The sequence below is a fragment of the Pezoporus occidentalis genome, unplaced genomic scaffold (genome assembly GCF_034315485.1).
Source record: "Pezoporus occidentalis ecotype Australia unplaced genomic scaffold, CSIRO_AGI_Poc_V1 ctg28, whole genome shotgun sequence".
NCBI classification, from domain to species: Eukaryota; Metazoa; Chordata; class Aves; order Psittaciformes; family Psittacidae; genus Pezoporus; species Pezoporus occidentalis.
The window spans coordinates 7,070,140-7,088,196 of NW_026914718.1; the positions used below are offsets into that span (position 1 = coordinate 7,070,140).

At 42.3% G+C, this 18,057-nt stretch overlaps 2 protein-coding genes across 10 annotated transcripts in view; one reads left to right on the plus strand and one right to left on the minus strand.

The window, feature by feature from the left end:
• PPP1R17 (protein phosphatase 1 regulatory subunit 17) overlaps positions 1-18,057 on the plus strand; it is a 74,719-nt gene that overhangs the window by 7,609 nt on the left and 49,053 nt on the right. For 2 of the 4 annotated variants that reach the window (XM_062625515.1, XM_062625514.1), the window contains 3 exons: positions 1,603-1,755; positions 3,055-3,216; positions 8,160-9,663. In XM_062625515.1, the coding sequence (XP_062481499.1) occupies positions 1,603-1,755; positions 3,055-3,216; positions 8,160-8,239 (395 nt within the window). In that variant the 3' untranslated portion in view covers positions 8,240-9,663. Of the gene's footprint in view, positions 1-1,602; positions 1,756-3,054; positions 3,217-8,159; positions 9,664-18,057 lie in introns of those variants that run through there. The other 2 variants (XR_009966114.1, XM_062625516.1) reach the window with 2 other exon arrangements.
• PDE1C (phosphodiesterase 1C) overlaps positions 14,257-18,057 on the minus strand; it is a 278,378-nt gene continuing 274,577 nt past the window's right edge. For all 6 annotated transcript variants that reach the window (XM_062625494.1, XM_062625496.1, XM_062625499.1 and 3 more), the window contains one exon: positions 14,257-15,689. In XM_062625494.1, the coding sequence (XP_062481478.1) occupies positions 15,520-15,689 (170 nt within the window). In that variant the 3' untranslated portion in view covers positions 14,257-15,519. The remainder of the gene's footprint in view (positions 15,690-18,057) is intronic.

The following is an 18,057-nucleotide window of genomic DNA, read 5'->3' on the forward strand; positions in this document are numbered from 1 at the left end:
AAACTAAAAGCTGGGATACGGCTGAGCCTTCCCTGAGCATATTTTATAGGTGCAATCTCAATAAAAGATTTCAGACACCCCCTCCCTTTGCTTCCACTGAGTCTGCTTTCTGAATACTTTTTCCCCTTCATTGTCAATGTTTCCTCTCTTGAACCTATTTCATACATAACTTTTGCACTGAGAGCACCAGAGGCATCGTTTCTCTGCCACACTCCTAAATACCAAGCTTCATACTCGATAGATGTGCTTTTTTGCGTATTCATGGTCTTTTGCCTCTGCTTCAGATTCTGTTACTTCACTCCTGCCTTGCAATATTGTCATGAAGATTTAGCAACCCAGAAACAAAAACCTATTTTCTTGTTGTTACCCTTGTGATGACAATAACGAAACACAAATGCAATTTCACTTCCTTGTCAAAAGAAGTGTCTCACCGCAGGCAAGCACAATCTTATAAACTTTGTTTATCTGGCCTGCAAGGAAGGTATCCTAGTTCTGCCTCTGCCACATGGCATTCCTAGCTAAAGGCACTACTTATACAATTGCTGGTATACCACATATAATTGTTCTCATTCTACAGTTAGGAAACTGAGGCAGCAGGAGGTGAAATGATCTCATTAAGACTATGCGAAAAGTCTGTGGGTGCCAGAAAAAGACCCCACATCTTCCTGGGGCTTCACCCTGGAGGTTATCCTTTCCATGTGTATACCCACTTACAGCTGTACACTGCCTCAAATAGTGTGAGAGAGCCTGGAATGAAGACCCAGCTGAAGCCAAACAAGCAGCTTTTTAAGAAACCAAAGCATTGGTTTGTGTGATGATTCCAATCATGGAATCACTTAGCTTGGAAAAGACCTTTGCAATCATTGTGTCCAACCATACACTTAATACTGCCAAGTCCACCACTGAACCGTGCCCTAACTGCCACATTTACAGGTCTTTTAAATACCTCCAGGGATGGTGACTCAACCACTGCCCTGGGCAGCCTGTTGACAGGCTATCATCTTCAATATTTTTGGCTTGCATTAGCACCCAGAAATGCAGATTCTTGCAAAAAAAAACGTCTGGGTCAAGGGAAAACCAAAAATCCAGTGTAATGTTATGTAAATCAAAACTGAATACCAACTGCTCTGGAAATAAAGCCAAATCTTGAGGGGAACAATATACTGCCTCGGCTTACCGATACCTCAGGCTGACCACACACACGTAAATCTTTCCTTCACAAAAGTGCCCTTGTAACTCTTGAAGACACAGCCTGCACAGTTAGTGTGGGATGAAAACAGGGATGGCTGTGGGACCCCTGCACACCATGGTACAGCTTTCCTTCTGCCACGTAACACACAGCTGCCCACAGTCTCTTCCTCTGCTTTATGTCTACCACCTACAAAGCAGAAGGACCACCTAAGTCACTTGACTCCCCTATAGTATGGCACATAGGCCTCTTGTGCTGATGTTTTATTAATGAGATGTTCCTCCACAGGCATTATAATTTACTTGGATGAAGGCAGTATTATTAAAGCTTTTCTTTTTACCATCTGGTTTGTTATTTCTACTCAGTTTCATGGCTTTTTACATCTTTTTTTCTTTTTGTTTTTTCCTCTGCAGAAGATCTTTCAGAGCAGCTGATTCAGAGCTGTGACCTCAAAAAGAAACCAAGAAAAGGGAAAACCATCCTGGCTTCCCAAAACACTGAACAGGACCAAAAAAAGCCAAGGAGAAAAGATACACCCGCTTTGCACACCCCACCACCTCTAACAGGTGAACAGTACGTCCCTTGATTTAGGAATCACAATTCAGCTGAGGGGATTGAGTCCAGGCAAATGTCTGCAGACCCCTCATTCACTTGTCCCCTGGATGTGGGCAAGAATGCAGCTCAATGCCATGTGCATAGTGGTGCTGCCTGTATATGACAAATGATGTGTATTTGTCTGTAGCTGCTGAGCCATGCTACTTCAAAATCAAAAAGGATTTAGTTCAGCCCTTGTGTGTTCTGTGAAACATGTACCCAGTGCTCAGAGGGAGGCTGACCAGGGATGAGGGTGGGATGAGACCTGAGGAGCACACAAGCCAGCTGCAGGATGCTCCTCCTAGAAATAACAGGGCTCTTGTGCTCATGGGGACTCTGTCAAGGGCCGGGTGTTTCAGGAAGCCAGAAACCACTGCAGCAACAAAAGGGCTCCTTGTAGGATGCTCCCTGCTGCTGTGCATTTACAGACCTCTGAAGTTTGAGAGCCAAATGCCACCAACCTGGAGAAGGGAAGAATGAGCAGGAGACTGCCACTGAAACTTGATGACCTTCTAAGTCAGCAGTTGGAATAAACATTTGTCGCTCCTCTCTGCTGACAATCACTCCTTGTGCTCTCTGGGGAGAGAGCTGTGCTCTTGTATCCACTGCATTGAGTTCTACCCGTATTGCACATACACAGAGGAGTTAGCCAGTAGCTACTTGCATGGTCCCCTGAGTACCAACAACAAATCACCAAGAACAAGAAGCTGGGATTTGCCAGTATTTGTAATCCAGACATTGACTCTATTCAGCTCTCATCTATATCATCTCCCCAACAATTTCCTCTTAGGGAAGAGTGGTTCAGAGGCTAGAGAGCTGCATTTTGTGCCTGTAGTAGCCATACCACAAGGCATTATTTCACTGGTTAAAACAGGCCATTTCTGTCTCGTTACATTGCTCCCAAGCAAAGGCTTTAAGCATCCATATGATTGAGCTACTTTGGTGAGATGTTTAAGCTTCTGGAATCGAAGATTGCCCTCATCTTTACCACGATTTCTGATGGGCTGCAGTTTAGTGCATTAAGTACAACCAGAAGCCAGCTGGCCTGATAGCATCACTGTCATTAGCCTGTGGGATAAAATTGACTTGGAGGAAATGGATACCATTGCAAAACCTGAAGAGTAGGTACACCATGCAGAGCAGATCATGCACTCGGCCACCTTATTTCAGAGTAGTCTTTGGGAAAGTTGCACAAGTGCCTATTTTCTCCGATGTGAGCAAGGCTTAAGTGACATTTTCTTTTTTGTTGCGGTTTTTTTCCTTGCCTACAGGCATACTTTCAGACTTTTCTGATAGTTTGCTGAAAAGGTATGGTATCACAGAGAAGCCACAACGAGAGAGAGTGAATCCAGGCTCTCAGATCGCTGAACTGGAGCAGAAAAAGCCCAGGAGAAAAGATACGCCTGCAATACACATCCCACCTTTGATTATAGGTAAGAGAATATTTATGTCAAGGTCCTCCAAAGAGGAAGCAAACAGTGGGTAGTGCCAGAGGTGTGTTTGGGAGGAGGCTGGAAGGAGGTTGCTAGGCCTAGTGTACTTCGCACTTCCTGCTGAGCTGGACCTATTTGGTCAATGTATATAATAGCAGTGGTGGCTCATGGAAAGTCTTTTTTGTTCATGCCCCGGGGATAGAAGGGAAGGGGAGTAAGAGAAGACGTTAGGTCACTTGATTACCTGCAGACACAATGCTACTTTTGTGAAAGGCCAACAACCGCCCTGCTTTTCAAACCTGATCACATGCAAATTTTTAGGTCAGCAGCACTAACAGTGGCTCATGCTGCCTTAAATAACCTGGAGCAAAGGTGTCCTGATTAACCTTCTCTTAATTCCACAGTCCCTGGCTGCACTTAGGAAACCAAACTGTGATGAACTTCTCGTTAACAGCACCTTAAAGACAGCTCTGTGCTTCTGGCATAACACAGTGCAGCACCTAATTTGCTTGGTGACCACATGAAGTCAGCCAGCCATGTTTTGGTCCTTAAGACCCTTTGTCACATTTCCCACACTCCTCTATCACGGAAGAGCCTCAGTTCATCAATCCTTCTGAAGGGGTAGATGTTAATTATTAATACTAGCTAGGGATGCAGCTTTCAGTTGTTTTCAACCATACCTCCAATGACTCTTGCCTGCTGGTGAACCCATCCTCCAGCACTCAGCATGGATTCAAAGCAGCCTGCTAAACACTGCCTCTCCTTGTCCAAAACTTTTCCAGATCCAGTATTCTGGGGTTGTGTCCTAGTGACTGACTACCTCTGACAGGCTTGTGCCCATAATGGGGCAAAGTAGCCTGTGTGTTTGAATGCCTGAATTTCACTCCCTCCCTGCTCTGAGGATGCATGTTTTCATTTCAAGATGCATACCGCCATACAGTGTTCTGCTGGTTGAAATTTGCCAGTGGTGGTTCCATGACTTGCTATGAAAAAGTGACTCATTGTGGCTAAGGACTGCTCCAATATTTACTACTTGTTTACTCTCAGGGTTATCCCATCAGGTAGCAGACAGAGCACAAACAAACAGAGCTCTCTTGTGAAACTGCTGTGCAAAATAGAACCTGAATTACAGACTCGGAGACCTGAGAAGCCCCAACAGGGCTATGTGTGCTAACTAGATGTAGACAGGCCTTTCTGTCCCTGTTTCCCTGTTACTGGCCTTGTTTGCACATGTGCTGCATGTATCCCTTGTGACCTGCTAATAAGGATTGTCCCCATTTCTGCCATTTCTCCTTCAGATCCCTCCCAAATGCCACTTTCAGATGACAATTCAAAAACTACATTTAATTGTTTGAAGTAACAGAGCTTAATTACTAGATTATCTTTTTAAGCAGCTGTCCACACAAACAGCTTTGTTGTAAATGTAGCTAAGAATGGCAGCTGTGTTACCTTTCTCCCTTTTGACCAGCTGGTTAGGAGCACTCTAGGACAGTCCCTCACCCTCTTGGGTGCTCAGAGAGATTTTTTACCACAAATAAAAGTAAGTCAAATAGCCCATAAAATGTGATATAAATCAATGTATCTACTAGATGCCACGTGATCCAAGAGAGTAGAATCAGTTTTACACCTTGCAAATACCCAATCTAAATAGGAGTTGCAGGTACAGAAAGGAGGCTGCTAAATTAGGATCTTAAGGTCCTTTCCAACCCTAACTGTTCTATGATCTGAATGTTACTATCTGGAGAAATCCATGGCTACCTGTTGTCCACAGAAGGAGCCTAAGGAAGTCAGTCCTTAGCCAGCTTAAATGTCTAAGGATGGGCATCACAAAACTCTCCCCTAGAAGGATCAGACTTCTAAATGTACATAACCTTCAAACTCCTACTGAAGTAGCATGTTGTTCCATGTGTATAAAAATGAGCCATACGCAGAAGTCTTCTCCAATGGCCAGCTCCCCTTTGGTCAGCCAAGACCTTGTCTTTCTGAAGGGATTAGACCAGAAGACAAAATACAACCCCCATGCTAATGGTGTTTTTTTCAATCTCACATGACAGCAAATGATTTGAATCTGATCCAAGGCCTGTACTCAGCTCTGGGATGCTCAGTTACACATCCGCACTTAGCAATATATTCAATTAGCTGAAGCATTTCTGAGAGCTCTTCAGGCCTGTGGGTTTGAGCAAGAATGTAAATACATGTGTAAATATGGGAACGTGGTTCCTGAAATATGGCTGCTTGAGGTTTCTTAATCAGATCAGAGATAACTCGTAAAACCACAGTTTCAAACCCTTGCTCTTCCTCATGCCCTAGAAAACCAGTTAAGGTTGTCTCTTTAGGATAATATCATCCTCCCCCCTAAAACTCCGAGCGATACAGGGGAAACACAGCAGTGTAATGCCCCCTCTTGCCTTTCTCCTGTGCAAGTGATGTGTCTGGAGCACACCAATACTCTCCCAACCCAGCTGCAGGTGCTGTCTGCAGGTAGTCAAGTGGAAATGGTGCAGTCTTGGTGGGTTTCTGATTTTATAACCCAGGAGGAGTGGCTTAGATCCAGGTGGCACCTGGCAAATGGATGATTTAAGCCAATTTCTTCTACTGCCTGGGGTTGAGCTTTGTAACAGAAGCTCTCATGTCTCTGTGAGCCTTTGAGGTCCTAGTCCCTAGCTAAAAATTGCAAGGGGTTGCAAGTTCTGTTGGGAAAACATGACTACATTGCATTTCTACTGTGCTTTCTGAAGTCAGATCACTTGGCAGACACTAACAGAACCACCTAGCAATCCTTAAAACAGATCTGCAGGATGAGCTGGATTTCATAATACACACAGCTGGGAAAACGGGCACAGGGGTTAGGTGATTTACTTGAACAGTAATCAGAGAAATACTGACTTACAAGCATTCCCTAAATCCAGCATCCTGCTCCTTTAAGGATTCAGTAAAGCACACTTTCTCCAGAAGTGATCAGTGGCATTGTATCAAAGGAAAAAAATCCTTTCCCAAAAATAACTCTAGTTTCAACATCACGTTTGCATCTCCTTTGCACTGTTTTGCATTAAAAGGCTGATTTTAAAGGCATGTCGTTGTCCTTGAAGTTACTGGTGGGCTGGAAAGTTAATAACCTGCAGCTCTAGGCTACATCCTCCTCTGAGCTTTGAATCCTGAGCTCTACTGGAAACTTTTGGAGTTCATCAGTCACCAAAGTGATTTATTGGTAATGATGCATTATCTTGCTATTGATTGTGGTAAGTGTCTGGCATGCTACTGATGTGGGTCCAGCTGAGAGCTGGGGACCTCTGCTTGGCGGCTACCTTGCAGCTGTCTCTAGCATCTGCTCTACAAGGGCTGGTTTATGTGCTATAACCATCAGAATTACATAAACATACTTTTCCTTCCTCACTTCATAATTTAAATGAGAGTGTACATGATCACAAGGCACAGCGCAACTTTATTTAACTTACATTCCTGATCCCTTATTCCTGACTTTACCCCCAAAACAGGTAAGCTCTCATCAAATGATCACTGTAGCTTAGATTTTAAGCATATTTGAGTTATGTTTTCCTCATTCCTCAAATGTTCTGTGAAGAAAACAGCCACAAAAAAAACCCCACTCCCCTCTAAAAACACACTACCCAACCTCCAAAGACAACAGTGGAAAAAAGAGGTGTCTGTATTTGCCTATGTGAATAGAAGTCTGGGTGGGGAACATTCACATCCATCCCATAAAACAGCGTATTCTTTGCAGTTAACAATGCTGTTTTCTCAACTGTTGCTTGAAAAAATGAAGTCTTTTGTGTTTCAAAATAGTATTCATTCATGCCTTTCAGTCTATCTCATGGTTTTGCTGAAACCAGCTGGTTCACAAGAACTGCATGTAAATGAAGCAGGAGCTAACTTAAATGAAAGGCAGTATAAGTTAATACTTCCATTAACTCATAAGCTCTTGACAAGCCTCCAAAGTTGAAGAAAATCTTCCTGTGTGGTATTGCTCTATTTTCAGACCTCATCAAGACTGAAAGCCTTCTCTGTGAGAGGGCTTTTGATGCAGAAAGAAGCAAAACAGGTTGGTTTGACAGAACAACTCAGCTGGTTAGCACAGACTGAGAGCAAACAGTAGGAGACCAAATTAGGGTGAGATTTTGTTGGTCTAGACACAATGGTAACCCTCATCCTGTTTTTAGACTATGTTAACCTCCACACCAAGGAATGTAGGCATAAAATCTTGTTTTTTACTGGCAACAGGCAAAACCAACACAATATGCTAAAATAGGGATCAAGAACATTTTCTAGTTAATATATTGTTCTCTCTTCACTCTATTAATTTAATCTCTAATGAAGAGAGCAGTTACAATAATTGTGGTATCTTGGTATCACATAAAACCTTCAGAATCCTTAAGGGGTGGACTTACTGCCTTTATGGAAGAGAGAGATATAGAAGGGAGAGAGAGAGATTTGTGGAAGGTATAACCCAGAACCTCAGTCCTTTTTCACATTGATCTTAATTCGGTTGCTTTTGCAATTTATTGGTAATATGTAACTTCAGTGGGGATGGCACTTGGCATGTGGGTATTCTGACACTTGGCTCATTTGGCAAGATCTAAGTAATAATGCTATGTACCTACAGAAAACATACACACATTCTCATAAGCTGACTCAGTCACAAAGATCAATCACAGTATTTATTCCATCATGTAAGCTCTTTTTTAGCTTCCCACACCCCTTTGACAAACAGGTTCCCAGATGAAACTTAGTGTCTCTTTCCACAGGTAGCAGGAGTAACTCCCATGATGTTGGGAAACTATATTAGCATCAAGAAATTAGAGAGGACTGAAAAATTCTTATCTGGATATTTTCTAAAGAAGCAATATTTTAAATCAACTACTTTTTTCTCTCTCTTTCCTCTGTCTTCTTTTTGTTTGTTTTGTTTTCCATGTCCTTCTGTTTTTAAGGCACTAAGCTGCTTACGGAAGAAAAGCAAACAGTGATTATGGAAGATGAAGAAAAAGATGGAGACGCAATCCCCAGTTAAGATTACAGTGATATTTCCAGTAACGCAGTGTAAATAATTCTGGGTCATTCAAAGTGGCAGTACATAGAAAGTAAAAAAAAAAAAGGCCTTTCATTTTTATAGATAATAATTCTCTCAAGCATGCACTTGAATTTAAATTATCTTCAAGTGCTTATCTGCATCTCATGGAATCCCAGCAAGCATCATAGGAAATGATGGCAGAAATTTCACTCACACATGGAAGGATTCACTCAGTTTGCTAAAAGTGGCTTCCCAGGATTTTTGTCACTGAGGAATCCACCTCGGATCAGAACGAGCTTTGTGCATGGTGATAAGGGTTAATACAAAGGGACACCACCAGTCAAGTGTACCTGGCACTAGATACCAGAGCAGTTGGTAGCACAGAGCAATAAAACATCAGCAAGTGATTCAGATAGTATTTTTCTCCTGATAAGTTCACCTTGTTTGTCCAGCTTTCCTCTGCTGGAATATCGTTGACCACAGTGAAAATTCGCACATGCAGAGCTGATGGGATAGATGGAGAGGAATCAATGCTAGAATCCCTGAAAGGCAAAGCACACACTTCTTCTGCCAGTACCTGCTTGTGACTTGTGTTTGTGAGGAGAAAAGAGAAGATTTACCATAGAATGAAAACTCAACAGCTAAGGGCTGTCAGCACTGGCACATCAAACAGGACAGAGGGCAGAGCTCTCAGAAGAGAAACATGGAACGTGCAGTGCCTGCCTCTGTTACACCAGTGTAGACCATTGTGGGTTTTTTTCCTCTCAAAGGTTTTATTCCGGGTTAGTGGGAGATAAACTTGTTCTCCATGGCTTTTCACTCCATATTTTTTCTTTTAACATCTGCTTTTTAACTGAGTCCTAGGTTGTCAGTTAGGAGATTGAAGAAAATCTCCTAACTGACAAAAACTAAAGATTAAAATTCACAGCAGGAGAGTAAAAATTGAGTAAAAAGGGTACTGTCACTCAATGGTATACACACACTGCAAGATGGAACAGCACCGTGCTTTTTTTTAACAGTTTACCTGATTGGTTCAATCAAGAATTGTTTTCACACCCAGCTACAGCCTTCAGCATTGGCGCAAACAGAGACAGGTACTTGTAGAATATTACACAAAATAGGTAGAACTGGGTAGTTTTGTGCTTACCTTAATAGCTCTGTGCGCTAGATGGGGCAGCACTGCTGGCTGGACCCTTAGGGACCTCAGCAGAGAGGTAAAGATTATCTATCTAGCCTGGCAGACTGAATTTAGTTGTCATCTTCCTAACATCCTTAGGCAGACAGCTAAGGAGCACACTAATTTGGACTTCATCTGCCACAGTGACTGACCCAGCATCTTTCATGAGCACGCAGTCCACTCACAGGTATTCAGCTTCAAGATGTAATTGACAAGCTTATAATAAATACTCATGCATTAAAGTCTACAGTAGGCCGGGTATGTTATTGATGTTGATGGGATGCCTGGCACCTAGGAGAGGTATTTGGTTTTTATCCTGTTAATCGATCAGTGAGATGAGCTAATATTTTAAAAATAATCAATAGTTCATGTAACAACATTCATGTCAGGTCCACAGTAAAGGATGTCACAGCAAGTGCGTAACAAGAGATACACATGATTCAAGTCAAGCTTTACCAGTGAAGTCGGTGAACATTTTCAATGCACAGTACAGCAAGAGAGCGTAGAGTCCAGAAAAGATTCAAATGGGCAGTGGATTACCTGAAAAATGTACACATTTAGATATGAAGACCCTTACCAACACAAAGCAGGAGCACAAATGGGATGTGACTGACTTCACTGCTCTGAAGAAGATTTGTTTCCAAGCCTGGGGAATGCTGACACAGCTTAATATGAAATAAAAAGAGCCCCCTTTAAGCCTAGCACTACACATTCTTCACCAAAGAGGAGTTATGGTCTCAGTGACATCTCTGACGGCACAGCAGCCTAATTTACCATCCCTCCACAGATCAGCTCGAAGCCCAGCCGTAAAAAAGGCTGCAACATACATCATTTGCTGCAGTTCATTTAAAATCGCATATTCATAGCCTGGTAATTCCGCATTTACTGTTTTTTCAGCCAGGAGCAACATGAGCGACTAAAAAGTAATTTTTCACTTGATCAATTAAGTAAATAGGGGTTTTTTTTGCAATGTTCCTGGGAAGTAGTGTGAAGAATCATTTCTCAGAGCTTTCACCTGCCTCACCGCACTCCGTGAAAGTGTTAAATGTTACTTTATTTGGCAATCAAATATGATCTTTTTCCAATCAGATTAGCATTGCCACTTTCCCCAGAACAAAGCCTCTAGGTGTTGCAGAAGCGTGTGTAGACTCTACAATGGCCTGAACATTGTTTATTGGGTTTATTTATTGCCTTTCAGGCTCTGAACTCTCCCTTTAAGACCAGACAGTGCTAAAACTGCACAGATTGCTCTCCTAGGCAAATGGCTGGAGTTGGTGTGCTCTGGGGCAGAAATGCTTTTGTACCCAGTGTCCACAAGGGTCCCCCATGGCCATTACAGCAAAACCAGAAGGAAACAGAAAGCACAGAAACAGGATAAGCCTTTTTATGGCACTCTTAGGACTGGGATACTCCAGATCGAGGTTGTGTACAATGCCTGCACATAGGCATGGGCTGCTTGAAGGCCTTAGTAGCTGGATTGCATTCAGATATTTATTTAGCTGGAAGTGCTAAGTCTGCACTTCTGCACTAAGTGCAGAAGTCTGCACTGGCCAGGACAACCATTCCAAGTCCTCAGAGGGAATGAAGTGCTCCAGTCAGTGCGTAAAAGACTGACTGCAGTCAGGAGGCTGTGAATGAATAATATTTTTGCAGGAAATTCTCTATTAACCTCTACCTAGAAACTAAGGGACAGGTCTCCATTTACAACAGACTTGGAACAAAGGGATTTAATGGCCTTGCACTGTCAACAAAGGATTGCAGAAAGCCCATCACCCAACAGAAGAGGATGTATTTCTGTAGTGCTAAACATGAGGTGCAGAGGTTAAGTGGTTTGCCCAGCTAAACCTCAGCAGAGACAAATCCAAAGCAACATTCATGATGCTATCACTAACTCACACTATTTACAGCTAAAGCAGCATTTGCATGCTTTGAGGTTAGCAACACACTGAAATTTTGTCTGGTTGAAATTTTGTCTTACCAGTTAATAAATCTATAATTGCAGAATGCTTCAACCACTTAAATTAAATAGATGTGGCTGGTTATTATAACCAATTGTTTTCCTGCATGTCCTATGTCATTCCTGCCTTTGGAGATAACATTTTCTATGCATGACCTTACACTATATTTGTATGCAGACAGACTGCCCAGCATTTACATCTACAAGCCAAAATCAGGACTGCGTGTCACTGAAGCAAATGAGAAATTCCGGCTTCTCACTTTCATTTAGATAAGTTCATAAACATATCATTCTGTTACTTACATCCCCCCAAAAGCCACGGGCATCTTAGAGTGAGGTTGTGCAAACAGAAATACCACTATTATGGAAATGTAGTTCTACAGATAGAAATAGTGAACATTAAAAGCCAGTTTCTGCTCCATGACACTGGCTCTTGGTCCTGTGGGAGAGACCCACATCAGTCTGTTAGACTCAGGAGCTGTGAAGGGAAGCTTAATCCATCCTTATACCCAACATCCTGAAGAATCCTGAAAAGACACAGACTTTGATGGAAAAGCAGTAGCAAAATTAGAAAGCATATTCCAGAAACAAAAGAAGCATTTTTGATGGACCATTTGTGCTTACTCTTACAGGTGCAATGATCCTGTAAAAAGCAAGCTGTGTATAACTGTGAGACATTTAGCCATGAGCTTTGGATTTTTCCAAGCTGTCGAGTCTTTTCCAACCTTCAAAGTAGGTTTTAGTCCCCCAGGTGGTCTTAGCATCTAGGACGAAGTTATACCTGTTCCAGGTTTGTTTTTCTGTATTCTGTTTAGCCTGCAGGAGAGAAATCTTACAGGGATCTTATCAATGTATGTAAATGTCTGATGGGAGGGAGTACAGAAGAGGGAGTGAGGCTCTTCCCAGTGGTACCCACTGACAGGACAAGAGGCTACCTCATAACCTAAAGAACTGGAAAGGTCCATCTAAGCTGCTGAGCCACAAATCCTCCTCCCTCTTCCTCTTTCCCTTTCCCCTCCATCTCTGCTCTGGCTGCTGCAATTGCCCTTGAGGATGTTGCAGCCAATTTTCCTTTCCAGACCCTGTTTGTGTACACATAAAAATACATGGAATATAAGGAATGAATACTCAAGATTCTCTCCATGCCTCACTCACTGTGGATTTTGACATTTAGATTTTTAATTCAGCCTTAATCCTTTTCTAAAATAATAAACAAACAGCTCCCTCACAAATAAGAAAGCACCAAACTTTCTTGCCATAGCAATGTGATCCAGTGATTAGAGCAAAGACACAGTTCACAAACAGCCTAAACAGAATAAAAGGCTAAATTTGCAAGTGTTGATAGTTGCAGCAAGTAATTCATAACAAGTTGAAATGGCATCATTAAGTCTGAGCTGCTCATAAGACTTTCCAAGAAGGACAGATTACTCATACTTCTTTCTGTGCTGGCAACAAGTAGTTGTCTCAGAAATTATCACTGCAGAAAAAGGCCGAGTGTGTGGCAAAGCCAGACCTCCCCCAAATAACACAGATTTCATTGCTGAACTTCACTCTTAGAAAATTTCCCTGCTGTGTACACTAGATGTCAGGGTTGGACTGAAAGGATGAGCCCATCCACTCCACCACACAGCTCTGCGCATCCGGAGGGGTGCTACCAGAACAGCTAGTTCTGCTCAGCAATTGCTCTACCTGATATTTACAAGGAACAGCCTGCACAAACATCCTCTTCCTCCCTGCTTTACAGTATTTTGCTTAGGCCTAAAGCCTCAGGCTTTGGAAGAGGGAAGAGACATCCTGAGATCACAACTACATTACATTTTTGGGAGTCACATGCACTCCCCATGACACCTCACGTAGGTTGTTTCATTCCCCTGTGCCTTGACTATACAGCAGTACCTTCAAAACAGCGAGTTACCTCTGCTTCTCATGGCAAGGGAGGGACTGTGGACCAGGAGTGCAAAGACAAAAATACACAGCCTTTATGAGATGCCAGTGACACAAAACCAATAATCCCAATAAACTGTTGGTCATAATGAAAGGCAAATAAGAAGAGGATCCCCTTTTAATGCCCCAGTGCTGTCCACTTGTCCAGAGAACAGTTAGATGGAACTCTGTTAGGTAAAGTGTTAACCAAAGGTGTCCTAAGGGGAAGGAATGACACAGCCAGAAAACATGTTTGGAAAGACAGTATAATTTTACATTTCTACACAGCCTATTTCTGTAAAACATTTCAGGGAATTCTACAAGCAAAGCACAGTTCTAGGGGAATTCCTAGAGATAAATCACATTTATAAGCAGGCAGCTTTAAAGTGCATTCCTCTTTGCATTTGGCTTAGGCAGTGACCCAGCCCGGCTGCTGAAGTCACAGGTTCTGATGGTGGTTATGGTCAAAATCACAGACATGAAGCACAGGGAAAACACAATAACAAAAAAGGGAATTAAATAAGGTGCCACTGGAGCCCTCAGGCAGCAAAACACTGGGGAAAGGCATCAGGCCTCAAGGGTGAGTGTGCATGGAATTGTAGTGATCCTCTCTAGGGGTACAAGGGACATCCTCAATACTGGGAAAACACCCTGTCCCTTTGCGGCCACAATTTTAATGTGACTGTCACACAACAGTGCTCTATACCCCAGCTGGTGCACTTTTGATGTTGGATATAGTTACAAACCTGTAGTGTGTGTAACAGACTGTGATTCACAGTGAGTGAACTATCTACAACAGAATCAGCAGGGATACTTAAAGAGGGGTCAGCCTAATTCTTACAGGAGAAATTTTGCCTCACAAATCTTTGAGACTTCCTTGGAGCAGCCCAAAATGGCTTGCAGTTTTCCATTTTGACAAGGTCCTGCTCCAAAGGTTGTCATGGATTGAAAGACGATGGGTAAATAACTGGTTAACAATGGGGGAAAGACAAAAGAAGAGAGAGTGAGATGAACTGGTCAGCATTCACAGTAAAGGAGGATTATCCTCTCTGCCATTTACCATGATTATCCCAAAGATGTGATTTGGAAAATGTATTGATGGAAGAAGAAAACATACCAGAAACAGAAATTAAGAATGTAAGGTTAAAAAAAGAAGCAGCAGCAGCAGCACCCTCCAGTGTAATTGTCAAAACCACCAAATCAATGTCGGTAAGTGCAGAACAACACATATTTGGAGAGGCAACCCCAACTCCCCAGCTCCATATGTGCATTTGGACTATAAATTAATTATGATTCATTATAGATAATGCTGCAGAAACTACTACTTAGTGCCCAAGGAAGTGCAAAAAGGGAAAAACAACTTTAAAAACTATTCGGAATGGCATGGAAAATAGAAAAGAAAATGTCATTACATTGTTTCACACCTGCATCTTGAGTACAGTGTGCAGTGCTCGCCCTCCTCTTTCTGTAAGAGATTAAAAGACAGAGAAAAGAAGATATAGGGAAAGAGAGCAGAGCTATTTCCACTGCTTCTCACAGTGTAAAACCTGGGGCAAGAGGAACCTTTTCAGAGGGAGCATGTGCAGCTGTGAAACTCAGGCCCATGGGACACTGTGCACCAAAAGAACACGTGAGATCAAACTCAACTGAATGAATGCCACAAAAGACAATCAGTGATATTTAACATTCATCATGGTTTGGGCAAAGAACAGTTTAAATGCTGCGCTGTCTTCTTTTTCCAATCAGTGAAGCTAGAGGATTATTTGTACTTCAGCCTCCTACCTTCAACCTCTCTAACACCCATCACACTGTGACATTCAGGACATTTCTTCTCAGTACAGCCAGTACTGAGTTCTGTACTCCCATGTTGTTGGAAACAGGAGTTGCTGTCTTACCTGTGGTAGGCAGAAAGTCACATTGTGAACGCTGTAAGGACCCCAACAATCTAGGAAAGCATTGGCTTCCTCAATTTGAGATACCGGTATACAATCACTTCTTTTAAGGTAACAGCCCAATAACTTAGTACTAGGTGGGTGTCTGCTGCAATAATAAGGAGGCTACTGAGAACATTTCTAGCAAAATGTCCATTATATTGCTTAGCTAAATCATACACTTGCTTTATCTAGACTTGCAGCTGCTGTACAACATAGCATGGCCTGTGCAATGGTTACACACTGTCTTCTGTCCGGCTGTGAGAAGTGTCCTTCCTCTTTATCTCTTCTGCTATTTCCTATTCCAGCTCTGGGAAATATGTTGGATCTTCTTCATCCTTCCCCTCTGGTCAAGCAGCTTACATCTCACCGGGTGCTCCTCCAGTTTCTTGTGGGAGGCTGAGAAATAGTCTCCTGAGCTATGAGTGGGCCTCCTGAGGTGCCACAGCTGAGGTTTGATGGCTGGTGGTAACAAAGGAAGAACAAGGATAGTTACCATGCCTAGCATTCACTCGCTGCTGGGCAAGAAATCAATTCCTTGGAAGCTGCATCCATTCCACTCAGCACAAGCCTACCTGTGCAAAGGAGGGTTCCTCAGCCTGAAAGCCAGGACTCTTTTGGGTTAATGGATAGTTAAAGAGGGTTAGGAAAGGTTCAGGGGGAAAAAAGATCCTAGAATCACAGAAGGGTTTGGGTTGGAAGGGATCTTAAAGACCATCAGTTCCAAACCCCTGTCACAGGCAGGGACATAAATCATAAATATAGATGTAAAACTCTTGAATGAAACACAGACATCTCCAAAACTGAAATTTGGGCAATTAAACCCTTTGGAATACTTGATCTTGAAATCATGCCCTTATTCCAACACCCCAGAAGATTACACCAATGCAGGTGAATGCTAAGGAACGTGCTCAAGGTTGGGACACAACAGTTTAGACAGATGAAAGTGCCAAAAGTATAAATGAAGAAGAAACATTACACTTACCTAGCTATATGCATATAGCTAAACATCGCACTGTTTTCAAAATACCATTGAACAAGGTCATTTTAAGGCAATAAATGCAGATTAAGATCACATTTCCTAGACTACAGGATGAGGTGGATCTGAAGGGTTTCATATGATTTTCCAGTAAACTAGAGGTCATTGTGAGAGTCACAAGTGGGATACAAATGAATTTAACTAGTCTCAGCTTCTTGACTCTGTTTATTTGAATCTATGCCTTGCTTTCTTACATCTTCACATAGGTAGAATAAAAAAATCCAACATGACCAAAATGTATTTGTCTTCTGCTTGGTTATTATTTGCAAAATAATCAACTAATAAGTCAATAATTAGCATGACAAACACTTTAAAGTCATTGCTCTGAGCATGAATCCTAAGCAGCAAAAACGATTCCCGTGTGAGCTAGCTAACATCAAACGCTAGAACAGTCACACTCTCATCTTGGTAAACTCTTTAAGTGATTAATCATACTCTAAAATGTCTTGGGAAACAAAAAACCTACGGATTTCATAAACTTCAGAGGTCCACATCCAGATTTCTGCACAGTCATAATCTTCTCTGTTCTCAACTAGGCTAGATTGACATTTTTTAAAAGCTTGAAAAATATCCAGGTGAGATGCTGTTCTTTGAGGCACATCCACTTTTCAGATTAATTCCATTTTATGGACTCAGCATGGACTCAGCCAAACTGTTATTGGATTTTCCATTGTTCAGCATTGGGGAATATTTATTGTTAATTGGAATTTTACTGGAGTTGTTGCCAGCAGAGTTGACTTGGCTAATAGGTTTAAGGGGGTTTATCCAGAACACTGGCAGTGCTGTTTATCATCCTCATACAGGAGCTGATAAAATGCGTCCATGACATTTAATTTCTTCAGGCTTTAGTGACTCAAAGTGATGGGGAGAAGACTCTCTCAGGGCTCTAGAGATCGGTTCCCAGATTTCTCACTCACTTCTCATGTGACCTGGACTGTAACATTCACCTCAGCTTCTCCACATGTAAAATGGGAATAAAAATGAGCATACTTACCTCACAGGGTTTCTGCGGGCTTCAATAGGTTACGATTCTCAGGTGCTTCATGCATGGAGTTATGTATTACAAGTTCCTAACCTTGGTGCTGCTAAGGCTTTAATTTCCCTTTTTTCATTTAAGGAAATAATTCCTTTTTAAAGATCATGGCTACCATCAGGCAATGAAAGCAGAGAATAGGTCCCACATCCCTGCTTGTTCTTTCCCTTCCTTACACCCCAGCAGTGGCTGCAGCTGTGCCTGGGGAAACAATCTGCTGAGGTGGTGGCTGCGAAGGAGCATCACGCCATGAGCAGCTTGGAGAACAGAAGCATGCTACTGCACATCTATATACGGAGCCACACCATACCGCATCTGCTGGCACAGCAACCACTGACAGTAATATCTGTAGTAAAACTTTTTAAGGACTTTGTTTGAAGTTTAGGTTTTTTTTCTTGGTGATTTCTTGTTATCTTCCTGCAGACTTGCTCTTTCTTTCAGCTATTGTTAATTATACACATATGAACGGCCTGCATACGCACACGCAAGATAATATCTTGTTCACACTAAGTCACTATTTTGTGTAACTGCTTCATATAACCTCCCTTTCTTCTGACTGTTGTGTGGGACAAAGATGAAGGGACTGAGAAAATGGTTATGATGGTGAAATAGAGACAGCAGGACTTTTGTGCAGGGAAGGGCACAAAAAGAGCTATGATTCAGCCCATAAAACAGCCTTACTTTTTCCCTTCAGCATCTATGTCCACACGATAAAGGCCCAAATGAACTTGCCAATTGAATTTAAATAGTCTGTGAAG